General features: G+C 55.6%; 1 protein-coding gene across 2 annotated transcripts in view; it reads left to right on the top strand.

Moving 5' to 3' along the window:
- COL17A1 (collagen type XVII alpha 1 chain) overlaps positions 1–19,724 on the top strand; it is a 49,322-nt gene extending 29,598 nt beyond the window's left edge. For both annotated transcript variants that reach the window (XM_069567038.1, XM_069567037.1), the window contains exons 25-56: positions 616–651; positions 1,263–1,316; positions 1,559–1,594; positions 2,106–2,141; positions 2,748–2,810; positions 4,031–4,066; positions 4,339–4,410; positions 5,118–5,144; positions 6,079–6,114; positions 7,896–7,931; positions 8,170–8,250; positions 9,484–9,519; positions 10,040–10,117; positions 11,014–11,067; positions 11,375–11,428; positions 12,048–12,107; positions 12,447–12,473; positions 12,776–12,808; positions 12,885–12,959; positions 13,268–13,318; positions 13,777–13,902; positions 14,419–14,556; positions 14,885–14,953; positions 15,238–15,357; positions 15,877–15,966; positions 16,066–16,176; positions 16,526–16,672; positions 16,935–17,252; positions 17,746–17,883; positions 18,098–18,160; positions 18,312–18,392; positions 18,758–19,724. In XM_069567038.1, coding sequence (XP_069423139.1) covers positions 616–651; positions 1,263–1,316; positions 1,559–1,594; positions 2,106–2,141; positions 2,748–2,810; positions 4,031–4,066; positions 4,339–4,410; positions 5,118–5,144; positions 6,079–6,114; positions 7,896–7,931; positions 8,170–8,250; positions 9,484–9,519; positions 10,040–10,117; positions 11,014–11,067; positions 11,375–11,428; positions 12,048–12,107; positions 12,447–12,473; positions 12,776–12,808; positions 12,885–12,959; positions 13,268–13,318; positions 13,777–13,902; positions 14,419–14,556; positions 14,885–14,953; positions 15,238–15,357; positions 15,877–15,966; positions 16,066–16,176; positions 16,526–16,672; positions 16,935–17,252; positions 17,746–17,883; positions 18,098–18,160; positions 18,312–18,392; positions 18,758–18,810 — 2,435 coding nt within the window. In that variant the 3' untranslated portion in view covers positions 18,811–19,724. The remainder of the gene's footprint in view (positions 1–615; positions 652–1,262; positions 1,317–1,558; positions 1,595–2,105; positions 2,142–2,747; positions 2,811–4,030; positions 4,067–4,338; positions 4,411–5,117; positions 5,145–6,078; positions 6,115–7,895; positions 7,932–8,169; positions 8,251–9,483; positions 9,520–10,039; positions 10,118–11,013; positions 11,068–11,374; positions 11,429–12,047; positions 12,108–12,446; positions 12,474–12,775; positions 12,809–12,884; positions 12,960–13,267; positions 13,319–13,776; positions 13,903–14,418; positions 14,557–14,884; positions 14,954–15,237; positions 15,358–15,876; positions 15,967–16,065; positions 16,177–16,525; positions 16,673–16,934; positions 17,253–17,745; positions 17,884–18,097; positions 18,161–18,311; positions 18,393–18,757) is intronic.

Genomic DNA, 19,724 nt, shown 5'->3' with positions numbered 1-19,724 from the left:
CTGCCCTGTCCAGGAGGCATCTCAGAGGTCCAGACCCTGGGATCCCAGACAGCCCTTATCCACAGCTCCAGGGTTGACAGGCCCAGAGAGGGTCCCCCTCCCCAGAAAAGAGTCCCTGGGTGTCAGGATTGGAGCTGTATTTTTGGCTCTGTGGTGAATTTGGGGGTTATGCCTCCATCTCTGATAAATGACCCTGTTATGTGGCCCCTAAGTGGGCAGATGGATCTGGAAATCAGAAGTCAGACAATTTCCTTGCCAGACAGGGCCCAGAGGCAAACATTTGAGAGCTATCTGTCTGGACACACCAAGGGATAGGGCCTTCTCACAGTGCGATGTCCAACTGGTCCCCTCTCCTCTCTACCCCTGCCTCAGCCCAAGTGTTCGACTGGGAAGGAGTAAGGGGTCTCTTGATCCTGGCAGCCGCAGCTTCCTCCCTAAGGAGGACTTCCACACTGGGGTCATTCCTGGACCCGCTGACTCTGGGGTCCTGGTGCACACACGCAGCCCTCACCTGGGGTGTACGCCCCACCCTCTCCACATGCCACTCTGCATGGGGTCAGTGTCCCGGCCTGTACCCAACCCATCTGATCATTACTGTTGTGTTGTCCTCCTCAGGTTCCAGTGGTTCTCCTGGCCCACAGGGTCCCCCAGGTCAGTGGCCTTCTTCTCAAAAATAAATGCTATTTCTGAGGCAAGGAGAGGGAGGTTAAAATGGAGAAACAAACATTTTTAAAGCCAAAGAAGCAATTCTAAAGAGAGCCTCCTGGAGACACAAAGCTCACTTCTGCCTGTGTGTCCCCTGTGGCTAAGGTCAGGTACATTGGGTCCCATGAGACTCTGTTCTTACCCGACTTGGGGGACCAGACCCTCCAGCACTTCCAGCAGGCGGCTCCCATTCTGCCTTGCTCTGAGCAAGGTGCCTGCCTCCCCTCATCCCTGTGGGCCAGAGCTCGTGCCCGGTGTCTTGAGCTGCAGCCCACACTGTCCTGTGGTCCAGTGTCCCTGCCAGGGTCCCCACAGGTTCTCATGCCTGCACCTGGGAATCGCAGGGGCCAGGAACCTAGTCCAGGATGAAGGAGCGGGGCCGTGGGAGGAGACCGTGAACAGCAGCGCTTGACTGTTACGCCAGGGAGTGTGTTTGTCTGTGCATGTGTGTGCCCAGGAGGTATGTGTGTGTGGTTGTAGGCATGTACGCGTGTGCACATCCATCCCTTCCAAAGCTGGGGATACTCATCCACCCATGTGGTTTCCTCTGTGTGCAGGCTCTATAGGTCCCCAAGGACTCCGAGGTGAAGTGGGACTCCCTGGTATCAAAGGTGAGCTGGGGGCAGGGACTGGAGGGAGGGGACAGTACCTTAGACATGCAGCTCACTCAAGAAGGAGGTCTGGGGCACAGGGAGGGTCTGGTGGACACACCAACCGCCTGCGCAGGCCGACAGGTGTGTGAAGGGAAGGGGCAGTCAGGACGGTGGGGGAGCCTGACTTCAGACACAGATTCTGCCCGTTCTTGTTCGTCCCACGAAGGCTCTTCACGCTGAGGTGACCGTTTCCTTTTCAGGTGACAAAGGACCCATGGGACCACCGGGACCCAAAGGTGGGCTGCTCCTGCTGCTGCTCGGACACCACCACAGCCTGGGGACCCAGATGTGAACCCTGCCCCCGGGCTTTGACGGCCAGACCCTAGGCTGGGAGGGACCCAAGACTCCAGTCCAGCCTCTCAGATAGTGCTGCTGAGGCTCAGAGAGGGGAGGCAGCACCAGCGTCACAGTGCTGCAGTCGGGTGGCCCCCGGAGGGGCGAGGACAAGGCCCTGAGGCCTCTCCCCACTAGATTGGACTCCCTGTTACCCCCAGCACCCACTGGTGAGACAGAAAGGCCTGGGTCAGTTTGCAGCTGGGCCCTGACCCAGAAGAAATCTATCTAGCTTGCTTTCTGGGTCTTTGTTAATGCTGAGTTCTCACCAACTTTCAGCTGACAGCAGCTTCCAGATACTATGGGACCTGTTCTGTAGCCAGGGTCCCTCTTGCTGAGCGAGATTCTTTTCCTTGCTCCTGACTGATGCTTGCTTCCTCTACCCATGCCCCCCCCTCCCCATGTTTATTTCAGGTGACCAGGGTGAGAAAGGACCCCGAGGCCTCACAGGTCAGTCCCACACAGGAATCTATGGTTACTTTAAAGACTTTTTATAAATCCATTGGATACTGTAAGTGGGGAATGGGGGGATGAAATACAGAAGCATCAGATAGAATCTCTGTCTAAAAACCTTCAGAGGACTTGCAATCTAGAGTGGAGTATAAGCCAGCATCAGCAATATATGTTTGGGACAGAAAAGATAGTTTATGATTATCTCTGATTCTTTTGAAGAATTTACTTGGAAAACTAAGTTTTTCCCAAAGTGGCAGACCCTTTACACTACTCATATTCCTTTCCTCACTTACCTCGTGCCAACTTGCATGAGTGAAAGGAAATAGTACTAGTGCTTTGGCCACAAGAGGTAGCTTTTTGTTGCCAAGGAAATGAGACTCATACACAGGCCCCTCCAGACCAGGCGTGGCCTCTGGGCCAGTCCAGGCCTGCTGCCGGGGGTGGGAGGCCTGACTTTAGAATGAAAGCAAACACCGTCCCCAGCCTCCGGTTGGCATGCCAGGTTCCTCTGGTGGGAGAGGTGGCAGGCTTCAGGGTGCCTGGCAGGGTGGCATGCTCTACCATGGTCAAGCTCCTCCATCACCTAGTCCACTTCCTTTGCAGGCGAGCCTGGCTTGAAAGGTTTACCTGGTGCCGTGGGTGAGCCCGGGGCTAAAGGAGCGATGGGTGAGTGTCTCAAAGCAGCACGCACCATGGGTCTGCACCGCTGCCATCATCATCGTGGCCCTAGAGCTGAGATCCATCTAGAGCTGTGTCTCCCATTCTCTAATCTGTCCATGCCTGGCAGAGACTCCATTTACAGTCTCTTCCTGGATCTGGGCATACTCTTGGGGCTCAGAGCTGCCACTGTCTCTGACAGCTTCTTACTGCTCTGAGGGTGGGGGGCCTTGGCAAGACATGGTCCATCCCCCTTCCCTGCCACCCTCCTCTGCACCCCCTCCACCCCCCAGTTCCTGCCTCCAAGGTACTCAGGTCCCTGGGGAGGACAGGCAAGAGCTGAGGTTCTTCAGAACCTGCAAAATTCTAGGCACAGCCCTGATACTCCAGGGCTGGTCTCACAGCCAGATCGCAGGGTTCAGCCCTTTGGCTGACCCTTCCTGAGGGGCCTGTCAGCCAGGACAAGAAAGCTGGCCAAAGACCCCCCCACCATGTGGCCAGGCATTTGGCAACACGTCCTAGAAGGGTTTAAGCCCCACTGATGGGGATGTGGTGCCTTGATGATCTCATTCATTTAACAAACTATTAGGAAGTGCTGACGGAGTTCACAATTCTGTGGTGGGCAATAAGGTGCTTTACGTCCCTCGAGGGGAGATAAAGCTTATGCAGGGTGACAAGGGTCATGAGAGGTACAGGGTGCTCTGAGGAAACAGCAGAGAGAGAGTCTTCTTCCAACCAGAAGGAGGGAGGAAGGGGCTCTTCAGATGGTTTGAAAAAGTAAAGATTTTAACCCCAGAGGCAGCCATATGAGTGAGGAAAGACGGAGAGGTGGTAAAAAGCAAGGGCTGGTCCCAGATGGACATGACTTTGGACAGAGGTTAGAATGATGCCTACAGCAGAGAAGACAAGATCTTAGAGGACACTGACCTCCAGGCCAACACGCATTGAGCATCTTGTGGGGGACATGCAGTGGGGACCGTGGAAGAGCTCTCGGCAGGAAAAGAGGCATTAGGAGGAGAGGGCGGGGGAAAAGGAGGAGAGGGCGGGGCAAAGCGTGCCCAGCAGTGCGACAAGGACGGGGCTTCTTCCGAGTCTCATGGCTGCAGGAGGGGCTGCGTGGGCTCCCACCCCACCACCTAGGAGACAGCTTGCGAGGCTGTAGGGTGGTTGAAGGAGGAGTCCCAGGGAAGCTCCCAGAGTCACTGAAGAGTTTTGATCTGCTTTCCCAGGACCCGCTGGCCCCGACGGACATCAAGGCCCAAGAGGTTGGTCACGGATCTGCTCTCCTCACTCCCCCACCTCCCCTGCCTACCCCTCCGAGCCCCGTCCACATCCCAGCAGGCAGCCCCCAGCCCCCCAATCACAATGCCAGGGGGTGTATATCACAGGGAGGTGTGCACGGCCCGAGTCTCACCCCCTTCCTCCCTTCCATCTGCTGGCAAGTTATTCAGTAGAACCCAAGAGCCCCTAGCTCCCATGTGCAGGCCAGCCAGCTTGCCTAGAGGGAAAACTCTCCATGCGGCATTGCTCTCTCTAGGGGAACAAGGTCTTCCAGGAATGCCGGGAACCCGGGGCTTACCAGGACCTTCTGGGGACCCAGGGAAGCCAGGTAAAGAGCGGGAAGAGGGAGCTGGCAGTGCTGTGTGTGTGTGTGTACCTTTCTGAATGCATTTTCCTCGAGAAGCTCATCAGGAAAATGCTGGCTTGAGCCGGGCATAATGACTGTGGGTCCTGACAGCCCAGTCACACAACTCAGGAAAAAAGATCAACACCAAAAGAAAGGAGTTCTAGAAAGCGTCAAGGAGTCTCTTAAAAATGGCAGTTTACCACCACTCAGTTCCTGGTTCCTCTGAGCTCTCCAGACCTCCTCAGGCCATAGCTGGAACAGTCACCAGCCGCTGCCAGTCTGGGAAAAGAAGCGGCTGTTAGGGTCACCGCCAAAGGCCCAACAGGAGCAAGATCCCCAGAGCTGCAGGGGGACTAAGTCAGAACAAGAAAGTCATGAGGGCGGATGGCAGTCCTCCGGGGCCTGTGAGGAGCAGGGGGCCCCTGGCTCCTCTGGCGGGTGCACAGATGGGGAGCGCCAAGGAGATAGCCTAGGGGACAGCATGAGAGTCGATGAGTGTGTGAACTTTCTGGGTCTGAGACCCCAAAAAGGCTAAGGACCATCCCCCAGTGGAGCAGTGGGTCAGAGAACTGCACGTCACCCAGAGGGTGACGAGGACCTTGGAGTCCGGCTGCCCCACACACAGGGTTTGCCTCCCTGCACCGCTCCTCAGCCCTTCACCTCTCCTCTCCTGTCTTTTTTTTGCATAGGTCTCACTGGACCCCAAGGACCTCAGGGTGAGTTATTGGGTCACTCCCACCCCTGGCATTCGGCAGAAGCTTCTCCAGTCACCAGAGTGTTTCCATTCCTCCCCTCACCCTCCAGCAAGAATGGGTTCAGGTCATTTTATTGAGTCTGAAGAAACACCTTAGGCAGGTAAAAGACTCACAGAACAATCTAGAAAGGCACTCTGGAAGAGATGAGGTTAGATCACAAGCAAATTCTGTCTGCCTGAGCCTGGCCCCCTATGGTGCAGGGACCCACCCCCACCCCACCCCCGCCCGCAACACACACACTCCCCCCCACCCTGTGAGGAGGCTCCAGGCTCAGAAGTTCTGTTAGTCCCACAGAGACCACATCCTCCATGGCTTAGTAGGGAGTGGGTGTCGTGTCACGCAGAAGGGCCCAGCCTCTCAGGGACAGCCCCAGTGTCCTTTCTGTCCAATAGCTGGAGAGTGTGCACCCACCTGGATCTGAGAAACTGTCGCCATACCAGCCCCAACCCCTAAAGGAAATTAGGCAGAGATGTAAAATAAAAGCAAACAACATCTCCCCCAACAGTTCAGCGCACAGGGACTTGTTTCTAATGCTTCCTGGTGGAATGAAAGCAAGAGGCAATTTTATCAGATATAGGAATATATCTGATATATCAGATATATAGCCCAGCCCCTACTCCCCGAGGCTGCAGGGGCTGGGATCCCCCACAGCAGGGTCCATGCACCTATGCCTCCCTCCAGCCCAGCTGTTGCCCCATTTCCTAGAGATGGAGAAGGGCTCAGAGCAAGAAGTTGCCCGTGGGGCCGCTGGGCCCAGGTGGAAGTCAGAGTCAGCTGGGCCTGCAGGCCTGCTGGGCCTGATTGCAGCCTTGCTGGGTGACCGAGTGCTAGGTGCCACCACAGGGAGACTGCTGGCCCTTCATCATCATGACTCGCTTGTTTTCCATCACATCAGGGATTCCTGGTACCCCCGGCCGACCAGGAGTTAAAGGTAAGTGGTTTTGCAAACAAACTAGACAGTCACTAGTTGTTTTTGCAGGAGGCCCCTCTCTGGCAAGAGCCTGGATCAACAGTGGCATCTAGTGGCTTCAGAGGAAGGCTGGGAGGTTGAGGAGCCAAGGATTCTTCCTATCAACTAAGCCCTGAATCTTCAAGCCCCACTCTGTTCCCCACAGTCTAGAACCTCACTTTGGGGCCTGGGTTTCCCCAGCCTTTGATGAAAGAGGATCTGGAAGGATGCTGCCCCCACCCCTGAAGGCCTTTCCATCCCACCTCTAAAACACCCCAAGAGTGCTCCATCCCCTCACTTAGGCTGGTCCCCCCATAGTGTGACTCTTCCCTGGGATAGGTTTTATAATCCACATAGACCTCAGTGTAACTGGGACACTGCCACCCCCTTTCTGAGAGGGAGCTTTCATTCAGGAGGGTCTCAGATGCTACTGAGAGGGCAAAGTCAGAGTTCTGGGGGGAGCAGCCTCAGGACTGGACCCTTCCTCACTGGGCAAAGCTAGCATCCGCCCCCAGCCCCGAGCCAGTATAGGACAGGCGTTGCTCAGGGACGGTCCTCGCCTTCTGTCCCTGTGAGCCTACCATCCTGAACCCTGATATTCCATAGAGCTGCCCTCTGTCACCGTCACCTTGTGGAGACCTACTTTCCAGAAACTATTTCCAACAACTGGTTGGGGCCAAGGAGTTCTTTCGGGCACATCCCGGCCAGACACATCTCCGGGTCCACAGATCTGCTCAGCGAGAGGCTGGGATTCTCCAGGAGAGCCCCCCCCCCCTGCCCTTCTCCAGGGGCTGTGGCTTTCTGTCCAGTGTGCACAAGAGGTGGACATTGTCCCTGCTACTAGACTGTGTTCCAACAAAAATAACTCACGTACTTTCTCTTAGATTTGACCCCCAGGGGCTGGCAGGACACAAGTAGAGACCACCCTTCTGCTCCCCCAAAGGGGGAAATCAGCATCATCACCCCTCAGTGAGTGGATGACTGAATACCCACAGGCCTTGGGAAATGACCGGAAAGTTCCAGTCAAGGACTTTTCCATCCTCTACTTCACTCTCTCGGTTCTCTAGAATCTGTGGGTCTCCAGTCCACAGAGATTCCTCATTGAGATGGCCTTGAGAAAGTGTGAATCTGCCATTCCCTTCTTGGAAGTCTTCCATGCACATTTGCCCTTTCAACCCTCTGAAACACAAGGCAGAGAAGACATCTGTTAACCTTTACATAACTCGGGATTCCTCAGACCACAGATGCCCCGCCCCTTAACTCTGCACAGCCCCTATCCTGTCACAGGGAATTGGCACCTGAGGAGCATGGGACTTAGACTTGACCCTGCAGGCTTACTACCTCTGCTCTTTGACCTCTCAGTACTCTTTCCACCTAAAGAAATTCCCAGTAAGAGCCTTCGATGCCCATGGTGGGAGAAGATAGACTATGGGAGTGGGAAAGACTCCTGAGTTGGCATATTCTGGCCTCATCAAAAGGCACACTCTCCAACACCCACCAGTGAAGCCCTTTTGCAGAGACCCAGCTTCGTCCCAAAGCTATTGTGAGCCAAGAAGATTGACGCTCTGGCCTCCAGGGTCTCCTGGGCACAGACTGGTGCTTAATGCATCCTGCCTGTTCCCCTTCAGTTCATTGAAATGCCTTTAGCCTGAGGGTTAGAAGCCCAGGAGTGGGTCTCAGATGCAATCAGAAGCCTTGAAAATGATTTATTGAACCACTAACTGATCCTGGGACTGACCACTCTCCTCTTCCTCCCCTCCCAGGTGAACCAGGAGCTCCAGGCAAGATCGTGACTTCAGGTAGGCAGGCCCTGCAGAGGGTACTGGGCATTTGTCCTGGTTCTGTCTCCACACCCTCCACATCTGCAGGCTCGGTGCTTTGGGCAGAATGCAGTGCTGAGCTCTGCCAGTCAGAGGGAGGAGGGTGGGGGAATTTTAGAGGTGGTACTGGCCCAACCTGGCCCACAGCCCGGCCTGGTCCCTGTGCCTCTGAATGAGGAGAGTGGGGCTCAGCGTTGAACGTGCCTTCTGTTTACAGAGGGATCGTCGACTATCACTGTCCCAGGTCCCCCGGGACCTCCTGGAGCCATGGGACCTCCAGGACCTCCGGGAGCCCCAGGTCAGTCTGTTTTCTTGCTTTGCCCCAGGTCAGCATCAGTCTTGCTGACGTTTGACTACAGTAGCGTTCAGTCAAATCTGAAACCTGGGTTGGAACCCAGGGAAGAATAGGAAGAGGCTGAGATAGCCCCTCCCCAACAGCCTGGTGAGCTCTGATTACTCCCCACCAAGTATCCCAAGCCCTGTGTGTGCTTTGCTTCCATAGGGCCCCACAGCACCACTGCAGGCTCCAGCAGGTAAATGATGTGCTTAAAGCCACGCAGCTAAGAAGTAGCTGAGTCAGGGTTCGGCCCAGGTTCCTCTGCCTCTGGACCTGTCAAGAGTCTGTTCTCAAATTGTTTCCTCTTGGAAAACAACTTGATAATATGCATCAAGGGCAACAAAAATGCTAGGAGTCTATTTGAAGCAAACATCCCTTAAATTGTCCAACAATAATGAGATGGCTACAAAAATATGAAGACTTAAAAGAAAGATGTTTAAAGAGGAGAATACTCGATAACAGGCTTCCCCCAGTCAATAAAGGATCCGCCTGCAATGTGGGAGACCTGGATTCTATCCCTGGGTTGGGAAGATCCCTTGGAGAAGGAAATGGCAACCCACTCCAGTATTCTCGCCTGGAGAATCCCTATGGACAGAGGAGTCTTGTAGGCTATAGTTCATGGGGTCGCAAAGCGTCAGACATGACTGAGCGACTTAGCACAGCATACTCAATGTGTGCTTGGTGGTTGCAACTACATTTTTATAGGAAAAAATTGTTGGAAGGAAATAAAACAAAATGCCTGCAAGTTAAAGAATTATGGGTGATATTTTTTCTATTTATCTAAAATGCCTGTTTTTTTAAAATATCTTTTTCAATTATTTAAAATGTTTATGTGTAAATGAAATACATTATTTAACACGGCTAGTGCAAGTATGGACCAGCCTTCTCTCCTGATAAACTCCAGTGACAGAGGGGACACTGTGGGTGTTTAGAAACCTCTAATCATCAGAGGACAGTGTCAGAGTCCTGCCCATCCCAGGGGCCCCAGTGCCTGACAGAGAATTTCTCACCAGAAGAGACCACAGGGCTGGTCTCAAATTGCTTATTGCTTTCAAATAAGCAAGCTGACCACTTTGAGCCATGCCTTGTGAGGAAGCTACTTATATATCTAGGCCCCTGCCTTTTCTTCAGTTCTTCTAGAACTCTGACCCTCAAGGTGTGGTAAAACCTATTCTTCCCCAACCCCATTTCCAGGCCCTGTTGGTCCAGCTGGTCTCCCAGGACAGCAAGGTATGTATCGCTCTGGAAGAATGCATAACCATAGGCTGTGGGGAGAGCTTCCTTCCCAGGGTGGAAATGTGCCCATCTTTAAACGAAGTGAGAGAGGTGCACCCTGGGAAGGGAGGCGAGGGGGGCCCCCAGCCCATCACAAGGCCCTTGCAAGGCCTCAGCAGCCAGAGAAGACACCTCTTCCCACCCCCTTCCATGTTTCTGAGGAGGTAGGGGTCCCCTAGAAAGGGAGATTGAGGCTCCTGGATCAGGATCAAGCTTAGCAATTTTCACAGGCCTCAGGCTTCTTGTGACCAGATCCTGAGAATCAGGTCACTGTCCAGCAACTTAGCCAAATATCCAAACTGTATCCAAAATACCATCCAGCTCCAGATCCTCCATTTCTTCCTGGGGTGTTTCTGGTTCCCAGCCAATACTCTGGCCCCACCCACACTTGGCTCAGCCCCGCCCATCCTCAGCTCAGCCCCATGCTGACAGATTGTTGAGAGCGGTGACCCCCAACTCTGTGTCCTCCCCATAGGCCCACGAGGGGAGCCAGGCCTAGCTGGCGAATCATTCATGGGCAGCAGCAGCTCCATCTCTGAGGTCCTGTCCACCCGTGAGTACCACCGTTTTCTCTGGGACAGGTGACGGGGTGGGGGGTGGGAGTGGGGGAGGCGGCCGTGCATAGGGGCCTGCGGCAGCTGCACCAGTGAGTCATAGTGAGCCCCAGTGTAAGGATGGCCGTTTCCGCCAAGACGCAGTGCTAGCTGAGAGGAGAACAGAGGGGCTTTATCAGCCATGGAGATGAGTCACAGGCAATGACGCGGCTGTCAGAGAGGTTCTTCCAATTCCAGGAGGACCAGGGCCACATGGGGTGTCTGCACCGAGCCCTGTGGGTGTGATGAGAGGAGTCCTGGACCTCCCCGCCCTAAACAGCCACAGGGGTCCCTGGGTTCTCAGCCCCAGACTCGGCCTGGCAGGGCTGACTCCTGGGTCCTCCTGTTCCCCATCCTTTAAAGAGCCCTGGCAGAGATGTTGTGGGCCGCCCTCCTGGACACCTTAACAACAAAGACAATGCCTGCCCTGGTCCGGCAGTCGCCATGTGCCTGCCACTGTGGCACACTGAGTCTGTGCAACGCCCTGGTGATACAGGTCTTGGGCCTCTGGTTTACAGCAGAGGGAACTGACGCTGAAAGAGCTCAAGATCTTGCCCAAGGTCACAAGCCAGCAGTGGTGAGGCAGGTCTTGAACTCAGGCTATCTGACACCGAAGCCGTGCTCCTACTCATCACTGCCACACTGGCAACAGCCACCAGGGAGCTCCACTCAGCCCCACCCTACTCAGAGCCAAAGGCGCCTCTAGCCAAGGGTGTCTTGGAGGTCCCAGGCCATGACCCATGACCTGGTGTGGGGGTGTAAGTAGAGTTGCTGATGATCCTGGTGAGGGGTAAGGCTGGCAGAGAGAGCAGTCTCATGACAGCTTTTACTCATTTCTGGTTTCTTCTTTCCACAGAAGGTATTGATTTACGAGGCCCCCCAGGCCCACCTGGACCACCTGGGCCACCAGGTGAGCACCTCAGGGATCTTTGGAAAGTGGGAAACCTTGGGGACGGGGCAGGGGCTTAGTGAGGAAGCAAGGCCCTGGGTTCCGCGTTGCCTCTTCCTTACCCTTTTCTACAAGACTGTCCATTCCAGGCTCCCCAGGACCCCAAGGCCCAGCAGCTGAGAGCTGGGTAGGTAGGAGACAATGGGACCAGAGCCTGGGCTGCTTCCTGGCTGGTTCTTAGAAAAGAGCTTCTCTGCTGCTCCTCCTGGGCAGAGGGTTCCTGGCCACCTCTTGGAATTAATAAGTCTTGGGCGGTTCTCTTATCTAGGGGAAGGCTTGCCAGGCCCACCGGGCCCACCAGGATCTCTCCTGACCAGCTCAGGTAATGCTGGGGAGTCAAAGCACTCCTGTTCCCCACCTCAGCCCCAGCCCCAACCCCAACACACGCTGTGGTCACGGGCATGTGGTCTTCTGACCTACTCTCCATGCTCCCTCCTTCTGACCTGCCACCATGGATGTGTTTGCATAAACGCCATGCTACCTGCTGCCTGGAAAGAGGGTGCTAATGTCAACCCAGCCACCCTGAGAGCCCCTGGTGGCCTAGCCTGGGGGAGGCAGCTGATTCTGCCCTTGGGGAGCTTCTGGGCTGACTGGAGAGACCTAGCTCCTGTCCTCAGGGAGTCCAGTTCTGATAAAGTGGGCAGGACACATGCTCCTGAAATGAGATAAACGCTGACAGTAAAACACAGAAACATATGGAAATAAGTTTAGAGCAAACTTTAGCCCAGAACTTGTCCCTAGCAGACAATCCATCCCTCCACGCAGCAGCCTGTTCATTCCTTCTTTACACGTATTTTTCTATCCAACTTCCGACCAACCATCCATCCATCCACTCATTTGACCAATATTGATCGTCTACAGAACAACTGGTGCTGTTCTAGATGCTGCTCCCTCACAAACATCATTGCGTCCACACTCAAAACTGTTTCTTCCCTCAACAGAGACCTTCTTCTCTGGCCCTCCAGGCCCACCTGGCCCCCCAGGCCCCAAGGGAGACCAAGGTGAGAGCAGTGTCAGGGGGCTCGGGAGTCAGTGTGCCCCTCTTTGGCCTGCTGGTGGCCAGAGGAATTTGGACAAGACTGGGCGAGCTGGGGCAGGTCTTCATTCTCCTGCCACATCCCATTAGGAGCTCAGCAGCTTGGAGCAGGAGCCGGGGGTTGGTCAGAAGCTCTGCAAAGCATATCCGCCTCTGCCTTGTCCTGTTGGAGGAGAGGTGTGGGGAGCCCCAAGCCCTGAGTCTGCTCTGGGCCCAGATCCCTGTCCCGCCCCCCTCCTTGGGCCCCTTGAAGTCACAGCATCTGGTTGGGACATGTCTCACAACTGTCTGCTTTCTCCCCTAGGCCCCCCAGGCCCCCGAGGACACCAAGGTACAGGGGCACTGGCCTCAAACAATCCTAGGGGACGGGGGCTGACCTTCCGAGATCCCTGAGCTTCTGGGGTTTTGTCCAAATGAGTGATTAGAGGGTGTCTGTGGTTGAGAATTCTGCGCCTCCATGTGCGTGTGTGCACGTGTCTGTGCGGCAGCTCTAGGTACTGCCCAAAGGCTGGTGCTGCCCCAGCCGTGTCATGAGTCTTAGGGAGCCTCGGGAGGGAGGTGGTGTCTTCGGCTGGGGCGTGTGGAGAGGGGGGCAGGCACAGCTGACTGTCCCCTCTCTGCTGTGTCCCTCAGGCGAGCGAGGCCCCCCAGGGCTGTCAGGCTCAGGTAAGTGCTAAACACCGCTGTCCCCCCCACTGGAGCCTCTCCCACCCGCTGACTGCACTGTGTTGTTGGCCTACAGGCGCCAGTTCTCTTGGACTCAACCTGCAGGGACCACCAGGCCCACCCGGCCCTCAGGGACCTAAGGGTGACAAAGGTCAGTGCAGGCAGTGGAGAGTGGGAACAAGGCTGGCTCCCAGAGCCTGAAGAGAGGGCAAGGAGTACTTGCTGGTGCTCCAGCCGTGGGAGGAAGAAGAGGCTGAAGAAAGGAGAGCCTGGAGGGAGAAAGGGACAGGGTTGGAGGGATACAGTCTCTGCCCAAGGAAGCTGTGGTATCATTCCAGAAATGAGACTGAGAAACATGGGACAGTTGTTGAGTTACAAGCTGATATAGTGTGGTTGAGCTTAACCAGGGGAGGCTTCCTGGAGGAGGTGATGCTAACAGCTTCTTGTTTCGGATTCCAGGTGATCCCGGAGTCCCAGGGGCTCCTGGCATTTCTGGTGGGCCCTCTAGAGGTAAGAACCCAAGGTGCCCAAAATTATTCTCCCCGTCTTCAAGTGAGGTTGACTGTGCCAATAAGGATATTGATTAATTCATTCACTAATCCATGATTCAGTGTTAATGAGGTACTTTCTCTACATGCTAGATTCTGAATTGCCCCTGAGGAGGTTACAAGTTAGCAGGGGTGGGAGACAAGGATGCCTGCATGATAAAGATGAGTAACAATGCCGATGACAGTGATGGCGAGAACAGGGATCGGGAGCTAGGGGTTCAGGGGCGAGGAGGGGTGTGTGGGCAGTGCACAGGTTGTTGAAGGAAAGGGAGGACTCAGCCTGGGAGAGCTCCTAGGAGCTCTCTGCCACTGTCCTAGTTCTCCTGAGAAAGACTCTCCTCAGACTGTGAAAGCATTGCCTGGGCTCCTTGGTTTGACCCCAGAGAGGACAGACCAACTCAGTGGCCTTCTCTCCTGCAGGGGGATCGTCGTCAAGCACCATGTTCATGCAGGGTCCGCCAGGCCCACCAGGGCCCCCCGGGCCTCCAGGCTCCCTCAGCAGCTCTGGCCTGGAGATTCAGCAATACATCTCTGACTACATGCAGAGTGAGTGTCCCACGTCTGAGTGGGGCTGCATGTGTGTGTATGTGTGTGCGTGTGTGCACAGGTGTGTGCTAGGAGTGCAGGTCCATGAGCTCCCTACCTCCCCCCTTCTCACACCTGCCCACACACATAGACTCATACATGGACATAGAGCCCCAGTAGAGACTCATATACCCACACACTTTTCCATGTGTGGCACACACACACACACATTCACCCCTGTGTGCGTGCCCCAAACTGCATCCCTGCACGCTCCATAGAGGCGAGGGCGTGACTTCCACAGATTTCCGCACCAGAGCTTGGTCAGATGTTACCGACTGGGGTCTTGCTGGCCCACAGCCCTCAAGATCCACCTGGCCAAGCACAGACTCTGCCTCAGTTTCTCCATCTGTAACAAGGGGAGTCCAGGCTTCCTGCTGGACCTGCCTTGGCCCACGCGTGGGTTAAGTGCTCAGGTCACCTCTGTGGGGGAGACATGCCCTCCTGGGGACAGGCTTGACTTGATTTCTTTGTTGGCAGGTGACAGTATCAGGTCTTATCTGTCTGGAGTTCAGGGTCCCCCAGGCCCACCTGGTCCCCCTGGGCCTGTCACCACCATCACCGGTGAGACTTTCGACTACTCACAGCTGGCCAGCCTCGTCGTGAGCTACTTACAGAGTAAGCCTCTTGCCACCCCTGTGATGACAAGTCTCCTCCCGGGTCCACGGTCATTCCTGGAGCCTCGTCTCTTAATTTACTGTTTGCTTTGCCCTTTTTGTGAATGTGATGTTCAGTGTTGAATTCATAGTAATCAGGCTGCTGGATCTAGCATCCAAAAAGGTTTGTTCAGATTAAGAAAAACAGAAATTATAAATATCCTTCCAATGCCCCATTCATTCATTTCCCCCCAAGGGAAGCAGCTGGGTGACCAGGCCTTTGATTCTGGAGTTATGAGGGCACTGCTTCAGTATCAGTGAAGCAGGTGACCCGGTTTCCTTCCCCACAGCTTCCGGGTACAGCATCGGCACATCCTCCACCTCCATCTCTTCTGAAGACATCCTGGCTGCGCTCCGGCGTGAGTTGCCTGGGTGGGCAGCGGGGGTCGGGGGGCTGGAGGGCGCCCTTCTCTCCTGGCTGACTTACCAGGCACACTTGGTGGTCCCTCGGGACAAGGAGCCACTCTCACTTTGCTCCCAGCAGTCAGCTGGACAGAGGGTGTCAGTCTCCCCGAGGGATGAGTGTAGCAGGTACCCCTTCAGCTACTGGCAGCTTGCCAATGTCCCAGCTCACACATCACTCGGGCCGGTCTGCAAGGAGGCCAAGCTGGCTGGTGGTCCATGGCGCCTCCTCTCCTTTCAGGCGATGATGTGCGTCAGTATCTACGGCAGTACCTGATGCCACAAGGAGCCAGTGGAGATTGGTTCCTCCAGTCTCTGGATTATGCAGAGCTGAGCAACCGCATCCTCAGCTACATGTCCAGTGAGTGTCTGCCTCCCTGGCAAGGGGGGCAGGAGGGCCTGGGTGGGCATGCGGGGGCTAGACATCCCTGACCCTCTCCCACTAGGCTGCACCCAACCCAGAGGAGGGGTGGTATTCAGAGCGGTTCAAACCTGTGCCCCAGAGCTGGTCACAGAGCCTGGCGAGGGAAGCCAGAGCGAGTGCCCCGGGCACTGTTCTGCAAGGACTGTGCACACAACTCACATGCACACTTCTCTAGACACACGCCCACCTTTACGTGCACACACACGTGCACATGCCCAGCAGGATAGAGCTGACCTGCACTCTTCCCCAGCCTCAGAGTCCCTCCTCTGCAGTGTCCTTACCCAGTATCTCACACCTGCGTCTCTGCCAGTCTCTCCCTACGGCCCCGCTCACCCGTTTCCTGGCCCCTACTTCCATTCAAGTTGCTTCCATCCGGCTTCCTCTCTGACATGGTGTTTCCACCCTCCATTCCCTGCCTGACCTGCATCCATCACAACTTGGGGTTTTGTTCCTCAGGCACTGGAGTCAGCATCGGGCTTCCTGGCCCCCCGGGGCCCCCAGGCTTGCCGGGCACATCCTATGAGGAGCTCCTTTCCTTGCTCCAAGGTAAGGCTGATCAGGGCCATCTGATCAAGTGCTTCAGGGTGGAGGGCAGAGCCCCTTGGCCCAGGCATAACTGATCCTTACTCTTCCTCGGTGTCTCAGGGTCTGAATTCAGAGGTATCGTTGGGCCCCCAGGTCCCCCTGGGCCCCCAGGGCTCCCAGGCAGTTCATGGTCCAGCATCAGCATGGAGGACCTCTCATCCTACCTGCAGAGTAAGGAGTGAGGCAGGCGAGCTGCTCTCAGCCCCGCAGGGGGATATGTGGCGGGGTGGGGTTGGGGGAATACTGTACTCCGAAGTCACGAGAGCACTGGGTCCAACAGGTGCCCAGGTGCCCAGCCGGGAGCTCCGAGGCCCAGAAGAGCTAGGGGAGGGGATGTGATGTGGGTTGAACGAGGCTTGGGGCTGGGGGTGGAGGGCAGTGGGGAACACTCACTCTGGAGGAAGCCAGGACCTGGGTGTGCGGGTCTCCCTCTGCCTCCTTCTGGGGGGGCCCAGGCTGGGAATTCAGTGGTCCTGGCGATGGATCCCTGATCCTTCTCTGTCTCTTGCTTCCTGCTCAGCTGCCGGCTTGTCATCCATCCCAGGCCCTCCTGGTCCCCCAGGCCCCCCAGGCCCTAGAGGGCCCCCGGGCATCTCAGGAGCTCTGGCGACATACGCAGCTGAAAATAGTGACAGCTTCCGGAGTGAGCTGATCAGCTATCTCACAAGTAGGTGCCCCTGACGTCCCCGTCCCTCCTCTGTCCCCTCTCCCACTCTGGGCTTCTCTCTGTGAGAGAGTGGCCGGGGTTTGAAGGGCCTGGAGGCTGAACACCTTAGCCACCCCAGCAGGGGAAGTCCGGCTTCTTCCCAGCACACACTCCACTCGGCGTGAGTTCACATCCTGCTAAAGGGTGTCAAGAACTGCCCCCAGCTCCCACTTCTTCCTCCCCCTCAGACCCAGCTCCCAGTAATGCCACTTCCTCCCCACAGGTCCTGATGTGCGCAGCTTCATCGTTGGCCCCCCGGGTCCCCCCGGGCCCCAGGGCCCTCCCGGGGACAGCTCCTACAGCCGGAGCGGCAGCTCCTCCTCTTTCAGTCGGGACACCTCCTATAGCTCCTCCATGGGCATAGGAGGAGCCAGTGGAGGCTCCCTGGGCGAAGGGGGAGCCTTTGGCATGGACATGGGCCGAGGCTACAGGGCCGTGCCCGAGGGTGGCATGTATGGCAGTGATGGCAGATTCGGGGCTGGCTTTGCCGGAGGCCTGGATTACAACGAGCTGGCTGTTCGGGTGTCAGAGAGCTTGCAGCGTAAGTGGGGACACAAAGCCTCAGCGCTGTGGCGTTGGGAGCATGAGAGCATCTCCACACTGAGGAGGACAGCAGTCCTGGCATCAGATGGGCGGGGACTGAAGACGAGCTTGGTTCAAGTGGCCCAGTCAGCACTGCAACCTGTGCTGCAGGGAGCAGAGAAGCTGGGGGTCGTTTGTTTCCCCTTCTTACTTGTGCTTCTCAGAAGTGTCTGACTATGGAGGGGGGCTGAGGGAAGGTTGGTGGCTAAGCCCTTTCCCCTTGTGGCTTACCAATACAACTATGTAGTAGTAAAAGGCCTGCAATATGAGCCCTTGGAGGTGGAGACCTGTCCATCAACATGGGAGACAAAAGCAGTTGCAGGGCTCTTTCCTCGCTGCTGCATAAGAGTCAAAACTGCATTGGGAGTTAGTCAGAGGGTCTTGTGCTCCCACCTTGAAGAGGGGGCCGGTGACCCCTACTCCCTGTGCCCACCACACTCTGTGTTTCACAGGTCAGGGTCTGCTCCAAGGGATGGCCTACACGGTGCAGGGACCCCCAGGCCGGCCTGGGCCCCAGGGACCCCCTGGCATCAGCAAGATCTTCTCCGCCTACAGCAATGTGACCGAAGACCTCATGGACTTTTTCCGAAGTAAGGGTAGTCCCCATTTACCTTCCCCAGACTTACCTTGCTGCACAGTCTCATGAACCAGAGTCACTGAGAACACTTGAGATGCTAAAAAGCTGATAAATTCTAAACTTTGTTTTCCTCTTACAAGTCCAAACTCTACCACTATCAACAAATCACTTTACTTGCCAAGCACCAGGGTGATCTCTAGTCTAAGGCCCGTTTCTCCCCCTTGCAGCTTATGGAGCCATCCCAGGACCCCCTGGGCAGAAGGGAGAGATGGGCATCCCTGGACCCAAAGGTAAATGGTGGCTGAAACAGCCACCTGTGGAACGACTACCCGTGGGAAGCAGCTCCTCGCCAGGGCCATGGGGGAGTGCGTGCAGCTCCTCCTGGGGGAGGAGCCCTGTACTACTGTGCCCCCACTTAGCCGTGCCCCCCTGTCCTCCTAGGTGAGAGGGGCCCTGCTGGGCCACCAGGTCGGTCTGGGCCACCCGGCCCTCGAGGGCACAAGGGAGAAAAAGGAGACAAAGGTAAGGCTCACAGCTACGGTTTGGGTTTCTGGAGGCCTGGGAGACAGGCCGCATGTTCCACAGCAAGCCTGAAAATCTTAGGCAAATGCCAGTTATTAAAAGGAGACACTGCCAACAATGTCAATTGTGTAACAATCAAGTGAACCACCAGGGGGGAAGGAAGGAGAGTGTCAGTGCAAGGAGGAGAGGGAAAACCAGGCTGGTAATGAAATGGGGAAACCCATTTAAATCAATTGACAGTCTTACGGAAGAGTTCATCTTTCAAGCCAGTTTTGCAGTGGCCACAGTTGCTGTGATTACCCAAGAGAAAGTCCCCACAGACTGCAAGACATTTTCTAACTTCCTGTTCACCATCCCACTTCTAGGTGACCAAGTCTACACTGGGCGGAGGAGGAGGAGCATTGCCGTCAAGCCATAAGCAACCCATGGTGGAACAGCCCCCTGGACCAGTTCTTGCAGTGGCTTACAGCACTTATGTCAAGACCTCTCCAGAGGGTAAAAGCTGGAGTCTCACTGTCTTACCGACACAGCAAATAGTCAGCTAGAACCCTTATCTTAGTCTGGGACAATGTGTATGTCTGCAGAATTCAGTCCAAGATACACAGTCTGAGACAGCTTCACAGGGTGGACTTGGGAGTGGCCATGTGCGGTGTTGTAGGATGAGGCCGGTCTCCCTGCTGTCCAGGCCCGAGTGCCTTGGTTTCTTTTAACACCAGCCTAGGAAAGCCAGATACATAAAAGCTGTTTCAGGAGCCCTTGAGCTTTTCCTTAAAAACAAGCCCAGAAACTGGAAGATGGGATTGGGGTACCACTCGAGGGGGCTGTTTGGTTAATGCTGCAGGGCTGTGCTCCCAGCTCCTCCCTCTCCTCTTTACCCTGCATTCTCTAGTCGTAACAAACAGAATCAGCTGGTTGAGAAGAAACTCTTGCAACTGAAAACATTAAGAAATCTACTTCCCTTGAAGGTGGTGACAGGGTCTCTACTAGTTACTTCTCACTGTGCATCACGTTTCCACTCACTTAGGAAGTTTGATCGCAGCTATGCTGTCCCGTAGGCCCACACTAGAGCTGATAGTATGTTACACTGAACTAGGCTGTGGCAGACAGGAAGAGAAGGGCAAGGGGCAAAGAGGAGAGAAGGGGAGGGGGAGGGAGAGCAGACTGCCTGCCGGGAAGCCAGCACCCCTGCTCTGCACCTAGGAAGCGCGTGGGGGACTGGGTGCAGTTGGTTTGAAAGCACTTTTCAATGTCTATAAACATTTATGTGGTCTGTTAGATGAAGAGTCATTTCAACTGCAAAATCTCCAATTAAAGGGCTTTTTTCTTTTTTAA

The sequence above is a fragment of the Ovis canadensis genome, chromosome 22 (genome assembly GCF_042477335.2).
Source record: "Ovis canadensis isolate MfBH-ARS-UI-01 breed Bighorn chromosome 22, ARS-UI_OviCan_v2, whole genome shotgun sequence".
NCBI classification, from domain to species: domain Eukaryota; kingdom Metazoa; phylum Chordata; class Mammalia; order Artiodactyla; family Bovidae; genus Ovis; species Ovis canadensis.
Note: the sequence above shows the minus strand (reverse complement) of the source record. Positions and strands in the feature narration are given on the sequence as shown.